The sequence below is a fragment of the Hirundo rustica genome, chromosome 5 (genome assembly GCF_015227805.2).
Source record: "Hirundo rustica isolate bHirRus1 chromosome 5, bHirRus1.pri.v3, whole genome shotgun sequence".
NCBI lineage: Eukaryota > Metazoa > Chordata > Aves > Passeriformes > Hirundinidae > Hirundo > Hirundo rustica.
The window spans coordinates 25081425-25100644 of record NC_053454.1 but is presented as its reverse complement, the minus strand read 5'-3'; the positions used below and the strand labels follow the sequence as shown (position 1 = coordinate 25100644).

The 19220-nt window shown below is 36.2% G+C and overlaps 1 protein-coding gene across 1 annotated transcript in view; it reads left to right on the top strand.

The window, feature by feature from the left end:
* The window catches only part of GABRG1 (gamma-aminobutyric acid type A receptor subunit gamma1), a 59610-nt gene that overhangs the window by 29116 nt on the left and 11274 nt on the right, over window positions 1-19220 (top strand). Inside the window, exons 4-8 of the mRNA XM_040063991.1 lie at window positions 10863-11083; window positions 13874-13956; window positions 15060-15197; window positions 15317-15469; window positions 18708-18919. Coding sequence (XP_039919925.1) covers window positions 10863-11083; window positions 13874-13956; window positions 15060-15197; window positions 15317-15469; window positions 18708-18919 — 807 coding nt within the window. The remainder of the gene's footprint in view (window positions 1-10862; window positions 11084-13873; window positions 13957-15059; window positions 15198-15316; window positions 15470-18707; window positions 18920-19220) is intronic.

The window sequence follows — 19220 nt, the reverse complement described above, 5'->3', positions numbered from 1 at the left end:
TTCCAATTAATTCTCTAATTGCAGTAACTAGCAGCAGATTTTTCTTTTTTCAAGATATCAGTGGGATCAGTATCCTAATACAGATCGCTCAACATTATTGCACTTGTGGAGGATACTTTGTGGCCAGGTGTGTCACTGCACTTATTCTACTAGTCACTAACTTTGAATTGAGGGTTTGAAGGTTTGTACTCTTACTTTACAATGCAATTTAACTTACACAAAATACACTAGAATATAAGTAATCATGACCTGAAGATACATTACCTGCAGATACCCTGAAGTCCAGTACTTAAAGATGCACGCTCTTTCTGTGCATTATTCTGTAAAACAACATAGTTTATCTGATTCTGAGTTATATTAAATGTTGTGTTACACAACGATACTGGATTTAGCAAGTCCCTGATACTGCTGATATCTAGTCAGTTCACATGTGTGAACATTGACTTCACATGTCACATTGACTTAAGGATTTAACAAACTCTATTTAAAAAAAAAAAAAAAAAAAAAAATCCAAAGTAGGAATTGTCTAAGAGGAAAAATATGAACTCTCTCTCTCTCCCCTCTTGTCTGCCTGTTACACAGCAGTGTGTCTAAATGAACAGAGTTCCATATGAGAAACGTAAACAGAATAAATCAGTGCTGTGCAAATGCTGCAATAATAGTAATATTTCAAGACTGAGTGAACAGTGCTTTATAAGTCTTGTCATGGTTTTTGAAATTTAAAATTGCTTTCATTTTTTAAGAAGTCTGTTTTGAGGAGAACCACTGTCTCTATGAGCTTTATACAGACTGATTGAAAGGAAAATTTTGAGGGATCCAATTTGGCCCATATTTGAGAATTTATGACGTTTCCTAAAAGTTGTGTGGATTCAGTGTGCAAGCAATGGAACTTTTTGGAAAGTCAAGTATATGCACTTTATGCAAATTGGTTTAATTCTCTTTCAAGTGTCAGGAATGTGATCAATTTGTCATAAAACAGGACAAAAGTACCAACGAGACTTTGAATATTACCTGTTTCTTATTGTTCAGTATCTTATTTGAAAGAAGTTAGAATTTTTTTTTCCCAATGTACACTTTTATTTCAATTAGGGAAGATAGATTCCAGTCATTGTGGTGCCTGTCAGCACCACAAGTAATCATGGTTAATTATGACTTTTTGAGATTGATGGATGCTGTTCATGTAGAGCAGCTGAGTAAATATCTTTTTCAATAGCCTTGAGCATTGTGGGTTTTTTTATGGAGTATACTTAGAAGTCAAACCCCATTTTTCTGCTAGCAATTTTTATGTTAGCATCTCTAGAAACTGAGTAATACTTTACAAGTACAATTTCATGATTGTTCTCTCTCTCTCTCTCTCTCTCTCTCTTCCATCCCCCCCCCCCAAAAAAAAAAAAAAAAATTAGCTTTAATTGATTTACCTGGTTCTTGGCAGTTTGGTTACTGCTATTGGAAAATAGCTCTAAGCTTCTCTTGTCCAGGGAAAATTGGCCAAATACATGAAGTATTCAGCTCATACTGGGGCAGCATAGCAGTTCCTTTGTGGGTCCCAATTCCTGTGATCAATTTGAAGGGAATGGTGAGGGGTGAAGGAAAATGCAGCTACTGTACACCTGAAAAATGTTGCTTTAGACTTCTGAAACTAAAGCAGAGAACAGACATCTTTGCAGTCATGACTTTAAACAACATTCAGTATTTTTCCTGTTTTCAGCTGCAGTTTACCAAATGTCCCTTAATAGGTATGAAGCCAGGAGAGGTACTGAATGTTCCACACAAGTCACTAGGAAAATCTATGCTCTTTGCTGTAAGATATAGCCTAATTTCCATGTGTCATATAATAGCAATGCTGTTATGTAAGGCTATTTGTGCTGTGGTTGGTTCTTAAATCTTTGATTAGTTCATGCTTTAGGAAATACTGATTTTGTGTTTTACCTTTGCATCACTTTAGCCACAGCTGGCATGGTTGCAGTAATAATAATAATCAATATAGTAATAGTACTACTAGTACTACTACAACTACTGTTTATTTTTACTTCATTCCCCTGATTTCAGTAGAGTATGCCATCATACTGATTGGAAATCCTGTTTTTTTCATCTCAGATTCATAGCATTCACTGCCAGAGCAATAACCAAACTGTCTCGGAAGTACCTGAGATTTCAGATGTAAGTGCTCTGTAGTTGCACAGGGCACTATGATTCTGTAATTTGTTAAAGAAATGGAAGGAGTGCTGAGCTGTGGACATGAATAGGGCTAGACAACAATACTGAAAAAGCTTCCTTTTTATCTGTGGTCACTCTGTCAGTGTGTTGTGATAAAGTCTCTTAGTTTCTTGTATTCCTTACACTTGAACTGTTTAAGTATTTATGTGAATGTATTTCTTAAAGCTTTTCCTTTGTTGCTTCTGCACAGTATGTCTTCCATGGTCACCTTATCTTCTCCTGTGCTCAGTTTCTTCTTGGAAGTCTCATGCACAAATTTAGCCGCCTTTCTGTGTCTGTTGCCTGCTATTCTGTGTCTCCTTTTGTCCACTCTAAATTCTGTCTTGTGTCACTCATGTGTTCACAGTTGTTTTGTTAGGTCAATATGACTGAATCACAGCTTTAAAGCTTACATCTTTTCACCTTTTACACACACTCAGTTGCTGTGAATAATCATTATTCTATGCCATTGAGGGCTGAAATCTAAAAATTTTCTATGATGTGATGGATCTTAGAACCAGGAATAGGGTCTCAGTTTTAGTCTTGCAACTTCTGAATACAAAGGGGTTTTATGTTTCTTTATTTTTTAACCTGTTACATGAAAATTATTGTCCAAATTCCCATTTTTATGCTAATGTATTTCTGTAACCTTTCCAGTTGCAGCTTGGCTCCACTCATATAATCTAGAGATGTCCTATAGATAGAATTTTCCACTTTTTCTCCTGACTTATGTCTTGCTCAAGTTCTTCTTTTGTCTTCTCTTTCATTGGCTCTCACACATAAATAGCTCCCTTTCCCTTTCAAGGTACTTCAAAACCTGTCCTCAGCGATTTTTAGTTGATTTTTTTTTTTCCCCTCAAGAGGCCATTTCCTTCCTCAGATCTTGCTAGTTTTTGCTCCCATACTTTCAACTTTTTATATCAGTTTCTCCCAAGCTGCCCTTTGCGCTTGAAAGAAACTTCCTATAAATGTCTGCAAAGCCACTTCATTTTTTCTCATTTTGTTTCTGTTTAAACTTACTTTTCCTTTTGCTCGTTTCCCATTTTTACCCCTCTGTGAAGGTTACAAAATATCACAAAGAATAAAGCTTGTATTGTTCTAAAGTTGCTATCTCTAATTATGCCCCTGTTGGCTTTCCAAATCTTGTCTTTTATGTTAAATTCAAGCCTTAAGCTCCTTGCAGAGATTATGTATCTTGTGTAAGCAATATTCAGTGCCTGCGTAGTTCATTTGTGATCGGAGATGATCTAAATCAAGAGTAATGTTAATGTATGGCATAGCACTTGATAAGGTAAAGGTACTGAACAGTGTTAAAGCTAACCCAAACAACATTTCACTCTTTCTTTTCACCCCAAAGTGGCAGAGACTACTTGTCTGCTCTGATGCATAGTTTATCATTACTCCCTGTGCCCCAATATCCTCTCCAAATACTTTGTCTTCTTCAGCTGCGTTGTGTCCCTTGTGCCTGCAGCTAAGACAAGATGCATTTCATTTTTATGTCCGTACCTCTTGTCTCTGTGTCAGCTATAAGATAAATATTTTGAAGAACATTACCCACCTGTTCTTTGTTACTAATTCCTTATGTCTGTCTATAAGGACATATGTGCTGTGTTCCAGTTGTGTGAATAATTCTGCTGGCCCAGAGCTGAGCTGGGTTTTGGAGAAGCGAGGCAGTGTGCACTTACTGTTGCAATACCTTGTAACAGCTTGTTGCAATAGAGGCTGACCTCGGCAATGGATCTTAGCACGGGGTTTTTCATTAGCTGCGTGCCCGCAAAAGCTGCTGTAATTCACTGGCCGCTACAAGGGCTGCTGTCAGGATCTGTGCTGACACCACAAAACCTCATTCTCTCTTAAAAGCCGGGCAGCTACAGCTGGGTTTTTCTCCTCAGGGCACACGCTACAAGAATCTCACTTTGCCGAGAGGGGAGCAGTCTGGAAACCTTGTACAGCAGGATCTCCAAGCTGTTTACCAAAAAAGTAACCTTACCCCTATGAGTAAAGAGTGTTGCCTTGCTCCGTGGGCAGAAGGGGGACTGCGCTGACCAAGTAGCTATTAAGAAATGGAATATGCTTTTGCTAATAAGTGAATACAACTTCACTGCCTGTTGATCTTGGCTTCCATTTTATTCTGGTTTTGCATGATTTTAAATTTCACTGAGTCTTTCACATCTGGGATCCTATTTATACCACCATGGAGAATACGTGTTTAAAACACTTTTTCTTGGGGTATTTTGAAGTGTGTCATTCACCAGCATACAGTAAATGCTGATTGAGATGTTGCCTTTTGAATAACAGTAGTGTCTCTGTTGTAGAGGTTTATCCCCACAATGGGTTATTTTCTTGAGACTAGTAAGTAAGCAAAGGCTCCTTTTAGGAAGTTCTTGATAGCTGTACATTCTGTTATGTATTCTATATGTTGTGTAGTGTAGCAGATGATGGATGTTTGTCGCTGATTTCTGCCTCATGAATCAGAAAAACAAATAGGTATGCTCTATTTCATGTAGGATCATGTATTTTACAGGAGTTGCAGAGTAGAAACCAAGCCACAGATAAGTCTGTTTGCCAACAGTGTTGAGATTTTGAACCATGGCAGGAAAACCATGTACATTAAAGACCAAACAGTAACTGTGCAATTAGGTTTGCTTTGAAAAGAGTTTGCTTGCTTTGCACCATACTGAATGGTGAAATATTCCCTTTACTTATACAAGGAAACTACAAAACCATGCATGTTTGAGTAATGTATGTCTTTGTGGTTAAAGTTGCCTGTGAGTCCAGTTTTGGGTAGAGTGTCTCCAATTACAGGAAGGGAAATGTAGCTGCTTAATTTAGAAAGTACAGTCAATGGAGGTCATAAATCACTATTGACAATCTCTAAGCCAAATCCTTAATCCATTTATTCTTGTGTTTTTGATATATATGTATTTACATATGTTTGGTGGTTGTTTTTAATTTGTGGGGGATTTTTTGTTTGGTTGGGGTTTTTTGTTTCAGTTTTTTGGGTTTTTTTGATTGTTGTAGTAGGTTTTTGCCTTTTTTTTTGTTCTGAATTCTCTAGTTCTTTCTAGAGTTTAATAGTTTGTTCATGAGAGCTACTGGCTGAAATATTCAATTTTCTATTGAAAAGTAAATCAAAATTTTTTAATATAATTTTTACCATGAGAATGTATATAGATTATATATATCACTTATCTGCTTCCTCTCCTTATGCTCTCTTCAAATGACCAAAATCTAAGATGCTGAAATAAAAGCATAGATTTTGTTGAAGTGCTTTAGTTATTTTTCTAGCTAATCTTTTCACTATTGGCAAGATTTTAATGATAGTTTGTAATCTACAAAACATTGAAATAAGTCTTGCCTTTTATTCATATTGTTGTTTGCATCTGTCAATTTGCATGTTCAAAATAAGGACTAGATTAGCACAGATGCCAAATTATGATGTGAAGGGTGGGATTTTTTTTTGAATTGTGACTATGTAGGTCTTTCTGTACTCCCTCACCTTCTGTAGATATGATTTGTCATATTTCCACTTACCCTCTGCATATGTTCTCATAACATCCTCCAGTGCAATTATCTGTACAATTATAACAATCTGACTGATTAAAAGACTCTGGAAGCAGATGTTATGCACTTCTGTCTGCTGCATTTCCTGCAGCCTTCACCTCTTCCATGGCTGCAGTATTATTAATGTAATATTACAGGTACATGTCAGAAGCACTGTGGTTTGTTGGATCTATTAGGTTTCACCCTAAAGTCAGTCAGTTCAGATTGCTTAAGGGAGCAAACTAAAATGGTTTACTAAACCAAGAAATTTTACTTTTGCTTTGGTCTCAGCCATGGGGATTAAGTTCTGAAACCATCGTTGGCCCTGAAGCAGCTCAAAAAATCTCCTTAAAGGGCTTTTAAAGTAACCTACCAGGGAGAGTAGCCATATTTTCAACATTTTTTTAAGAGAGGTTATACATCAAGGTTAGGTTAAGTATTTTAATAAATTACTTTATAGCCCCTATTGATGTCAAAAGAAATTTGGATGAGGGAAAAGGTAAAGGTTACAACTGTTTATTGGCAGCACCCTGGGAAGATGAAGATAAATTGGCTCTTGCTTGATACTTTATTTTGTGCTTACTTCTTAGGAAACTGTGTATTTACTGGCTTTATCGATGCCATTTTTGTTTGTTTGTTTTGTTTTGTTTTGTTTTGTTTTAATCTTTTCTTCAGAAAATGAAATTGATATTTGGTATTAAATCACATCTCTTATTGTGGAAACATACAGATCGGTAGAATGCTTTCCTTAGTTTCCCCTTCTTAATTTTTTTTTTTTCTGAAAAATTCCCTGCTTCACTGATATTGAATTCCAGTTTAGGGAATTAGAATGCTGAATAAAATGATAAAATAACTGACCAAAGTGAAGTCATATCATCTTGTTAGTTGTGAGGGGCTCCATATGAAACAGATTTCAGAATGTGCCATTATAGGAACCTTGAGGTGCTCTTCACACAAAATTTTGTATCAGGAAGAAAAACTGGGGTGGGTTTCTGAACAAAGTTGATATGGTTTTATTCATTTTTCTATGAAATTCACTGGTCATTAGCTGCCTTATAGGTCTGTAGATTGCGACAAATTTTTTGGGTTGTGAGTTTGGTTTTGGGACTCTTCCTTGATTTTCTGTTTGGCCTCGTGAAACAAGGCCACTTTCTCCTGTTCTCAGACAAAATGTGCTGCATTTAACATTATTCAGCCAACAATTTAGCTACTTGTTACTTGCCTTCTCCATATTTTTTTTTTTTTTTTTTTTAATTGTGGAATATCAAATCAGTTGTTGGATTGTCAGGGAAAATACCGAATAATTCTTTTTTTTTCTTTTTTTGCTAGATTTTTTCCTATCCTTATTGATATTATATTGGAATTTGTGTGATGTGGTTTATAATGATAATCAATTGTGTTAGATGATACCTGCCTCTCTGTCTTTCACAGCTTTCCATTAAAAGGCAATCCACTGATCTATTTTCACGTAATTGAACTATTTGTGACAATGAAACATATTGAGGATTCTATTTATCCCACTTCAGTAGCTGTTCCTGCTGTATTTGAAGTAATTATTTTTATATGTTAAATGACTTTCACTCAGGCTATGAATCTGTCGAGAGTCACAGTTTGTGCCCTGCCTGGCCCTTTAATGGTAATCTCTGATTAGTTACACTGTTCCCAGTCTTTGAAATTTGTTGCAGTCTTTTAGAGAGGAAAGAGATAGTGGAGGACTAAAGTTATCTGTAAATAATTAGGCAGGTGGGCACTTCATGCCAGCTGTGAAAAAAAGTACTCAGCGATTTAATCAAATGCCAAATATGAGCCAATATGTGCCATTGTTGTTGAACCCTGTGAGGCTAAATATGAATAATCATGCATTCTACTATGGCTGTGACTAATGCAGCCATAGGTGGATTCCACTTTTATTCTGCATGGCTATTTCATCATTAGTTTAATTAAAAGAGAGAGTAGTAAACCAATTTTTATGGTTGCATAATGGCATTAAATGGTGAGTTTCATGAAAGACTAGTAGAAGTGATGTGTTAATTTTAAATTTTGTAAGAAAACAAGGAAAGCAAAATAGTTGGCTAAAAAGATTTGTTGCACTAAAAGAATATTGTATAAATCTTGTTGCTGTTGTGCTTGTTTATGCAATCTCTGAAAAAAAAGATAGGAGTTTTATTCATCTTTTTCAGAAATAAAGTACTCTCAGAAAAGAGAGCATGGTGATTTTTCTACCTAATTTTTAACAAATTATAGGGACCCAGATTTCCCCTTCTTAAAAGGAAGTAGGAAATACTTTGGGCTAAAAATGTGATCCCATGTAAAATGCATTTTTTGAAGAATGTGTGCTGTCTCAGGATGTATTATGGACCCTCAAAGACAGAGGGGTCTCAGGGAGGCATAGGATGAATAGATATGCTAAGGAAGTACGTGGTAATGTCACCAAGACTGATGGTTGAAGTGGAATATTGTTCTTGGGTGAAATCAGAGCACTGTCTCTGGGTCCCTGCTGAAGATCAGGGTGAGCTGCTGCTGCCACCCACCATGAGGCTGCAAGTCCGTGTCTTTCAGGTTGGATGAATGTTAGGATTTCGCCTGTAGTTGGCTGATTCTAGAGGGAGAGGGATATGTCTGAGTGTAGCAGTGTGAGCTTATAAATGGAAGAAAAGTCTCTTCAGGTATAAGAGGAAGACACTAATTTTTTGATGTTAAATTATTGTGTACTGGGTTATTTTTGAACTCTTATAAATGTTCTATGAAGAATTTTTGTTGTTGTTGTTGTTTGGTTTTGGTTTTGTTTTTTTTTTCCCCCCCAACAATTTTCTAAAATAGTACATGATGTGCTGGTTTTGTCTGGGGTAGAATTAATTTTTTCCTTCGTAGCTGGCACACTGCTGCTGTTTGGATTTAACTGGATACAAACTTACACATTTAATACTGAAAGGTAAAAGAACACAAACATCTGAGTCTGCTGAGGCCATTCCCTTGTTTTTTGTGTTCAAAATAATCCTCCTTTTAAAGTCTAATTTATTAGGGTGGTTGGTATCCTATGACAAGCTGCGTTTTCGTGCTTGGGTGGATTTGACTATAACAACATTGATAATTTATTTTCTCAAACCAGGCATTGCTACTGTGAAGTAGCTGTTTGGAGTAGCACCTTCAAACTCAGACAGTCTTCACTTTTTGTACATTTCATTATGTCTGTTGATTTCACTCACTTCTTTTGTTTTTCTCCTATTTGTACTGTAAAGGCAATGTGTAAATATTAGTTCATTCTGTTCCATTAAAATCCATTAAAACACTTCTCTGGTACACTACCTTGTGCTCTCCTTTGTACGACGGCAATACATGTTTCATTTGCGGTTGTAACCATTGCAAATGAGCACAGGAATCTGAATTTTAAGGTTAAACAGTTCCAGGGTTTTCACAGGTATCTGGAATTCTGGTTACAAAAACAAACAAACAAAAAAGAGATCAAGGACTTGTTTTGACCTGCAGAATGTTCCTCTGATGGCAGTGACGCTGAAGAAATATGCAGGGGTTTAGAACAAAGTCACCTTAAAAATGTATTTTGTATAGTCTTTTTGTTCTGCCTGTCTCTCCACCATATGCCTCATGCATTAGTTGTTCATAACCTTTGAAAATCACTGAGTGACCACTCACTGAGGCGGTAATTCATCTGCCATACATCACAGAGTAAGGGGAAACATCCCTCTAGCATATCTGTTTTCTGAACTTGCACTCCTCTCATCTGGAGAGGTGAGCAAATTCAGAGAGATTAAGATAGTCCTAGAATATCTGCCTTGGTACTTCTCAAGGATGAAGTGCCAAATTTCTCAAACTTTACTGAGATGGGTGGTAGCAGTTGCTGAAATTAGTGTGGAAACTGTAACTTGTACAGTTGGCTGCTGTGATTGCTTAAAAGGAAAATGAACAAAAAAAATCCACTCCAATCAACAAAGCCTACAGCTTTTATTTAAAAACAGAATTGATTGATTGCACTATGCATTTTTATTGACCAAGTAAAACAGTACTAACCCCTTTGGCTCAAGCAAGACTGTGAACACTGTCTCTTCCTCGCTTTCGCCTGTCCATTCAACCCATAACTGGGAGGTGAACAACCAACACCAAGTGTTTCAGTGTGGTCTCCAGCTCTTTCCCTGCAGGGCAGATGCTGAGTTGTTCATTGAATCTTTCATGGGACAGCTGTGCAGGAAAGATCACATCTGCCATTAGGTAGTGGGACTGTTGCCATTAGGGTCAGAGTATGGTCTAGAGCTCTGACAACACGGAGAGCTGCTGCTTTACCCCTTTGTCTGAAGTGCAGAAACAACTGGCTGGATTCTTCAAAAACCAGAATTCTTTTATGCTTCTGTATTGCTTGTCTCTCTCCAGTTTTACTGTGTCAAGAATTATTTCATAGAAAAGGGTTTCTTTTTATTTATTTATTTTGTTTTTCATCTTTCTTTTCTGGCCATAAGTCTACAGAGGAATTTGATTATCTATTACAGAAGGCACTCCCTTGAGGCTTTAATAAGTAAAGTGGAATTTCTTTAGGGAAATTTCCTTCCTGATTATGATTATGCATAGTTTTGTATGTCTGTTGGTAGGTATACAAGGCAGATGGTAACAGATAGGTCTGCGTACTGTCATGTGTAATTTCCACACATTCATGAATTCTTCATAATCTGAAATTTCTTGAAAAATGTTAAATTGTGAGTTGAAAAGTTTGGGAGAAAAGATAGAAAGCTTGATCTGTTTGGTTCTTAAAAGATACAGAATATCTGTCTTAACAAACATAGTCTAAGCCTGAAGTACTACAGTTGCCCTTAAATTTCTGTCCTGGGCCCCCAGAAGTGATTGCACTGTGTGGAAACCTCCAAGTTGTACTCCCATCAGGTGTCTCCTTCCTGAAGTAATAAATGTGTCTCAGGGGAGAGGAGGTAGGGACAGAAGGCTGTGTGCATCCTTTGTCTCTCATTCTGGGTCCACTGGCTTCTGTCTGCTATGCAAATGTTAATAAAAAAGAGAATAGAGGAAGTGGCTTTGGATTTATGTATGTGTCGGTTGAAAAACAGTTGGCTTGCAGACTTTGGTAAGCATAAACATAGATGTGGTTGTTTCTCTGTTTTTAGGAATACACTATAGATATAATTTTTGCCCAGACTTGGTATGACAGCCGTCTAAAGTTTAACAGCTCAATGAAGGTGCTTATGCTTAATAGCAATATGGTTGGAAAAATTTGGATTCCAGACACTTTCTTCAGGAACTCAAGGAAATCTGATGCTCACTGGATTACAACTCCAAATCGTTTGCTTCGAATCTGGAGTGATGGAAGAGTATTATACACTCTAAGGTGGGTTTTTTTTATTTGGGTAGAAAAAAACCCAAAACCTTGTTATGACCAGGAATATGAAAATAGTGAATATGAATCAAATTCCTGGTATCTCTTTTGTTATGGACCACAGGAATTTTCAGGGAGTTGATTAAACAAGAAAATAAAAGAGATCATTTGATAATGGAAAAGATGAAATTCGTAGTATTGAAATATAATGCAGAGATAATTGCATAAGACAATTGAAGGGGATAGCAAATTTTGATCTTATTTAGGTACAGGTAAGATTTTAAAAAGGGTGTTATATAGTATATAGCATCATGGTGGTCTGTCACTAATATATTGCAGATAAATTATTTTACGTCTAAATACGTCATAACCTAATTTCCACCAAATTATATTCTGTAAGTAAAATATTAAATATTTCAAATAATAAAAAATTATAAAAAGTTTAATTAAAGCTAAGGCCCCAGTCCTGCATGTACTTCTTAACATATTTGCGCTTGCAAGCTATTAAAATCAACAGATCTGTTCATCCAAAACAGGCATAAGCAAACAGTGGTAATTCTACTTGGCAAATGCAAGATGTCTGTGCTGCTTTTAAGCTTAAGGCTATCTGTACTGATTTTTGAGTCCCTTTTCAAACAATTCTTGAATGGCTGTAATCTACTAGAAAGTATTTTACTGTCTTCTCTGTCATATTTTTTAAAATATGCTGAAAAAATCTTGTAGTAAGTCAGGAGCTGATCAAGAAGTGGTCTATGCAGAGGATGCCATAAATATGATTTTGCTCTTAATAGTTTATTTATTTATCTATTTAAACCAAAAAGTGTAACTCTTAATTACTTTCTTGTCAATCATTTATGTTGTGTTTATATGCAGTCTATGTTGCATGAACAGTTTGTAAATTTCTCCTGTATTGCACGTACGAAGAATTAGAATGCTTTACAAGGATCCTCTTCACTTAATTTTTTCTTAGTATGCACCATTTGAGAGCATACAGACATCTCTGAAGAACAGTATTTAAATGGTTTATTATGCTAGTTGGTGTTTATAAAAGCCTCTAGAGACCCCCTTCTGCTGACATGCTAATTTTTTTTTCTTTTTCTAATTAGCAATTGTAGAGTCATACTTGGACTTTACCCTTCCATTGTTCATTCATTTTCAAAGCGAAATTTCTTCTAAAGACATTCAGAGTAACAGAAGGAAATAAATATGAGCAAAAAATCATGTGAGCACTCACAGGGCCATAGGTTAGAATTACTGTGTCAGAGTATGAGAAATAAAGTGCAATGAACTGGTAACAGAGCAGCAGAACAGGCTTTCACCCAACACTGCAACATGCTGTATGGGTGAGGATATGGCCTGAATTTGACCTAAGGTTAAACAGCATTGAGGAGTTCATATCTTGCTTATTGAAGGAACAATAATATGAACTGGCAGTGCTCCAGGTTCATGAGGTCCCCTGTATCACCACTTTTTCCTTGTCAGTAATTCAGGGGGCAGACGTGGTGGAAATGTCAATCAGCCTTACTGAATCTCCTCTGAGGGTAGCCCATGGTCTGCCCATTGCACCATCAGCGATTCCAGATCTAGTTGTGGTGTTTTAACAGAAGGCTTAGCTTGTTTTCTTTTTCTTTGAGTGTTTAACTACCTAAAAATTGAAAATGGAAAGTAAAGGTAATAATTGCATAAATTATAGTTAACAAATTTGAAAAGCATCGCCATAGTGATGCAACTATTCTTAAAAGTGTGGGGAAGAGCCTTTCTTCCTCTCTCCCACAGTGTATGCCCAGAAATACACTTCTCCGTATAAACCTTTGATCAGGTCAAAGTGGCAGTTTGTGTGGATTTATTACTTTGTTCAGAGACATAAAACTATGTGGCAACTTGTCTCAGAGTCTTTTCCCATGCTTTCTTGTCTAACATGTAAACATTGCACACAGTCAAGTATGTGAGCATTATGGCAATTTTTAAAGTTGTTTTTAGAAGATATTCTGACTTTCTACACAGTGCTGCCAACAAAGGAGGAGGTATTTTAAATGCAAAGAAGTATGTTTGGAGTCTAGCCCCTTACCATAGCTTTTTAGTGAAAGGTAGCAGAACTGGGTTTTGCACTTACAGCTTGAAGGTCCTGTGGAAATCTGATAGCATTTTTGAAAGCAGAAAGTGATTTACTTCAGAAAATTATGAATACTAAACCAGTTCTAAAATGTTTATAAGGTGTGAATTATTTGAAAGTCTTAGACATGAAATAAGTAGAAATATTGTCTGCTTTTTCTATCCAAATGCTGTCTTCACCAGAACTGCTTCCATGCGTATAGAGCAAGTCCAATGTCCTCCACAATTTTTCTCTTACGTAAAGCCACCAGATACAATGATGCCAAATGCAATTTGACTTGATAAATGTGCTCTACAAAAAACTTCCTTTGCGTGCTATCATAAGGTCCTCTCCTTCCCCTGTCTTCAGACCCTACTTTTTATCCCCTATTTTTCGTAGAGCTGAAGGGCACCCCAAATCACTTGAAATTTTTGAAATGGCTTGAAATACCAATTGAAACAACACAGATACTCAAGTTGCATGAAATAATAGTTTCTATTTCGTTTTTTGCTAATGCTGGGTATTGTTTTTCTGATACACAGGAGGCTATTAATAATATCCATTAATTGGCAAAATTTATTTCCCTGCATGTTCTCTACTATGTAGACTGAAGTGTCTGAATTCTGGAATATAACCTATTTTGCCTTTTTTTTTTTTTTTTTTTTTTTTTTTTTTTCTTTTCCTTTTTTTCCCTTTCCTTTTCTAATTAGGTTGACAATTAATGCTGAATGTTATCTTCAGCTTCATAATTTTCCTATGGATGAACACTCCTGTCCTCTGGAGTTTTCAAGCTGTATGTAGTAAAACACTTTTTTGTCCTCTTTACGTTCAAGCTTGAAATTTATTTAAATTTTGGCATCAGGAGAGTGAATGTTAACTTTTTAAGGCCTTGTGGCAAAAGAAAGAACTGACCATACATGTTTTGACTAGATTTATTGCATTATTTAACACACTAATGAATGAGATGAATCACATGCATTTTTTGCTACTTTAAAAATAGTCTTATTACTTAGAAATCTAATACAATGCCTATTCCAGTTAATGGAAAAGCATTTTCCTGGAAAAAACTTTGTTTTCTTATGCCTGCAAGACATGACAGCTTTGAATTAATTCCATATGGTATACTTAAATGGAAAATTAAGATACAGCTTCTTCAACCTGCTCCTCTAAATGCTGAATCAGTAAGAAGTCCTTTTCCTTTCAGAGGAACTTACATTGTATGAGCAAAACCACAACCTTCAGGCTCTGGTTTTTTTGATGCAAACTATGCTTTAAAAAAAACCAAAAAACCCCTTGGGAATTGTGCTTTTGTAATCATAGAATCATTAAGGTTGGATAAAAATTCTACAATCATCAAGTTTAACCTATGACTGAACACCAACTTCTGAACTAAACCATAGCACAAATTGCCACATCCAGTTGTTTCCTGAGCACCTCTGGGGATGGTGACTCCACCATCTCCCTGAGAAGCCCCTTCCAATGCTTCATAACCTTTCAGTGAAGAAATTCTTCTTGATATCCAGCCTGAACCACCCCTGATGCAGACATGAGGACATGTCCTCTCATCCTGTTGCTAGCTGCATGGGAGAAGAGGCCAGCTCCCATCTCATTACAGCTTCCTTTCAGGAGTTCTTCCTTAAACCATCAAATTATGTACTGATAAGTACTGTGTACTCTCTGTACTTTTAAGCTCTTTCTGATCATTTAACGATAATGTGATGACATTTGCATTTTAATAGTGATGATTCGAGCCAGTTTTTTGTTACTGAGTTCGTGAATACAATGTACATATTTTCTAAACTTTTGAATTTACACAGTTTTGATTGATTTACCTAGGCTTAACATGCTTTAGTACATTCTAGAGCTGAATGTTTGATTTGTTTTGTTTTATTCTAGATGGATATCCCAGAAATGAAATTGAATACAAATGGAAGAAAACCTCTGTTGAAGTGGCAGATCCGAAATACTGGAGATTGTATCAATTTGCATTTGTAGGGCTACGAAATACAACTGAAATTTCTCATACCTTGTCTGGTAAGGCAAAGTGTTGAGTTTTATGTTGTGCAATATCTATTTAGATCAAGACTAACAGATGAAGATACAACCAAAAACTATATTAGATGTTGTATAAATATTTCTTTTTTAATTTTTAGGTGATTATATTATTATGACAATATTCTTTGATCTCAGCAGACGTATGGGATATTTTACTATTCAGACATACATTCCTTGTATACTCACAGTTGTTCTTTCATGGGTGTCATTTTGGATCAATAAGGATGCAGTTCCTGCAAGGACTTCTCTGGGTAAGAATGTCTTTTTTTCAGCCTTGAAGGATCTGGTACTCCCAATGAATACAAATGTGCAGCAAGGAGTAAATCAACTACAGTTTATTTCCCTTCAGATTGTGACCATTGGTCATTCTCTCTCTTGAACTACAACATTGGCAGTAGGAGAATCCTGCTGTAGTGGCACGGCAGGCAGAGTTTAAGGGAGCAATGTTAAGCATGGAAATCCTGATCCAAGTATTGTGGGTCTGCTGTTGTTCACATAAATACATATTTTTATTCTTTATGTGTTTGGTTTTTTTTTTTCTTTTTTTTTTTAATCATCTCCAGGGACTGTCTCTGGGGCAATTATTAGTCTGACACTTAGCATCATGGAACAAATGAAGTCATTACTACATAAGCAAAAATGGTGAAAATCTGTTTTAGTTTGTTGTTGTTGTTGTTGGCTTTTTTTGTGTCATTGGCATGGTTTTTTGGTTGGTTTTTGTTTGTTTGTGTTTGGGGGTGTTGTTTGTTTGTTTGTTTTCAATAGAATGATTCAGTTATTCTTTTAGACTCAGGATAGGACAGAAAATTTGCAACCAAAGTACTTCAAGCAGTTAAATCTATAGTACAGAAAAACTGCTTTAACTACAGACAGTACTGACGAGTGCTGCAAGTTCTAATAGAATGATAATTCTGTATTAGTGTCACCTTGCCTGACCTGTTTTGCATGGCATCAGTCTGCTAAGTTTGGCTGTTTAGGATTCCTATGCTGCCTTGGAGAAAAGTTGTAGTCCCCACATAAAGCTTGATAAATGGGTACACGGATTGCACAGGACACAGCTTTGAGCTTTGCAGAGGCAGAGGCTTATAGTGGAACTAGTGACAGCAGTCTTTTGGTGGAAAGGTCAAGAGCTGAGAGTTGTATCTTAGGAAGTTAGAGATGTGAGTTAAATTTCCTCCTCAGTTATAGAGCTGTGAACACACCCTTCCCACCCTACAAGATCATTTACTTCCAGAAGCATGAGTCCACACTTTAACTCCCTGCCTTTCCCACTGAAACTGGACCACCAGCAAGCCTGCTGGATTAATGAGTAAAGAGAGAAAGTAAGCAAAACCAAACATGGCTCAGTAGCCTAATGAAAACGGAAAGGGAAGAAAATCTAAGTCTTGAATCCTGTATTTATGTTATTTGAAAGTGTTGAAAATTTTAGTGAAGAGAGTCTAAAGTCTTGAATAAATAAGTTAAAATTACTTTTGATTGTTTTAGACCTTGATGCAGAAATCTCATCAGATTTCTTTGACTGACCAATCATTGAACATTGCCGTGGATGCTGACTAGTTACAATATAATAGTTATAACATGAAAAGAGTGTTCTATTTATATCCTTCTAGTTCTGTATCCAGTTTGTTTTTTTTTTTTTTGTTGTGGTGTGGTTTTTTTTGTTTGTTTGTTTTTTTTGTTTGTTTGTTTTTTTGGTTTTTTTTGTTTGGTTTTTTTTTTTTTTTTTTTTTTTGTTTATTCTTTTGTTTTGTTTTGTTTTTTGCAAAGTACTTTTTATATGCCAAGAACCTAGAACTGTGTCATGGTTAAGCTGAAGTTTTCAAGCTCTCACTTCAGCAGTACTAGCCTTCATCTACTTGAGATGAAATACAAACATTTGTAATATCTTATTTACAGCTCCCTGCCGGTAACTCAGAACTCCTTTCTTGTCAACACGCAAAAGCCATCACTTGACAGATTGTAGGATGACTCTTCTTGCATGCAGATATTCCGGAGAAGGAGAAAGAGAGTACCTGTCAAATAGACACAATTTTATGGAATGAAAAATTAATACAAGAAAGTCAAAACTGAGCAAGGTTTATCATGGCTGTTCTGCTGTTGAAGGTTTGCTCCCTGTGACAGCCCCCTATGCCTTTCACATAGCAGACAAGGCTGGAAAAAATTGTGTCTCTTTTTGTCCTGTCTGAACAGAAGTTGGTACGGGGAACAGTGGGTGCCACTTCCCACCCAGAGGGTGTGCTGGGGTCTGGTACACTGAAAAGGCTGGACCTTTTTCTCTCATTTAGATTGGAAGATCCTGGAAGATTGTGGTTTCCCAGAGCAAAAGATTTGAGGTGATTGCAGATATTTAAATAGTTAGCTATATAGAGTAATGCCAAACTGATTTTCAAAAGTATCTGGTGGGAGTGAAGCACTTTTGAAGAACTCTGTGGTTATCTGTTTGCCGTTTTAGGCATGCAGTTTCATTGGAAAATCTCTTGGGAAAACACTACTGCTTTCCTGCTACAGGAACAGTCCATAGTGACCAGTGATTCCATATTTTGATTTATGAGCCGTAGACAGCTTGAGCCTGGTGTAACACTTCTTTTTTTGTTATTTGTTTGTTTTGGCTTTGTTTTTAATAATCTTGTGCACCCAAATAACAAACTATTTGTGTGTTCAAGTATTGTGCTCTGAAGGAAAGGTCACACCTTTATTTTTGACTACTATGTAAAAAGCTTTGCATCTACCTGAAGCATCAAATATAAGAAGAAAGTGTTAACACCTTATGAATGCTAAACTAATGAAGAGTGGTATAGTTGAGATTTTGAACACATAGCTATTAAGACCAGTTTGTTCTTTTAATCAGCTTGTATGTAAGTGAATCGAGGAAAACATTTTCTATTACCTAAGACAAAGTGTTGAAAGCATGTCTGGTAACTTAGAGATTGAGACCAGAAAGCTGTGAATGTCATCAAATTTGAGGTTCTATTCTTCTTCAGAAACAGACAATTGGAAACATTATTCATTTTTCTTGAAATCATTGATAAATAATACACCTTTCATTTCTGAATGCATTCTTTTCAACATTTTAATATTTCAAGCTAAGGGACTTACTTCCTTGTGCTTATATAATTTGAGTGCTTATTTGTACTTTTTTTTCTACTGTATTTATGTGGACATTTTATGCCAGATTTATAAAATTTTACAAACTTAATGTCATTGTTTATTCAGTTTGTGTTGAAAATAGGAGGGATTTAAAGGGAAAGTAAAATGTGCTGCTTTCTCTGTGATCCCATGGAGGCTGCTGCATCCTTAGGGAAGGATTCTCGCCATAGCACCAATGCACGTGGATGTAATCAGAGGTGAACCCGCTGACCCCTCCTGTGGGTCAGTTCTTATACCACTCATCAATGAATTAAGAGCTAATACAATGACTTTTTTTTATGATTTGATTACCTACAAATTTCCCTCTTTCTGTCTTTTTTTCTTTCTTTCTTTCCCAAACAGGGATCACAACGGTGCTGACCATGACGACACTGAGTACAATTGCCAGGAAGTCGCTCCCAAAGGTTTCCTATGTGACAGCAATGGACCTTTTTGTTTCAGTTTGTTTTATTTTTGTGTTTGCTGCCTTGATGGAATATGGCACCTTACATTACTTTACCAGCAACAGAAAAGGGGACAAAGGAAAAGAAAAGAAGGCAAAATCTAAGCCATCAGTAAGTTTAGTCAAACAAGAAAAAAAAAAAAAAAAAAAAAAAAAAAAGGAAATGCAGAGGGGCTTTTATTGACACATTCATTTTGAAAGACTGCTTCTTAAGTAGAAAAGCTACAATAGCTTTCAAAGATAATTAACACTAATTTTTTTTTTTTTAATTTTGTTGCAGTTGGGGCTTGTACTAATTTTGTGTATATACAACTAGTGAGCAAAGGGTTTGGATGATTCCATATATGTGAATGAGGACACATGAGCGTAAGGTGGAGGGTGGTTTGGTATATTGCATGGCCTTGGTACTTCTA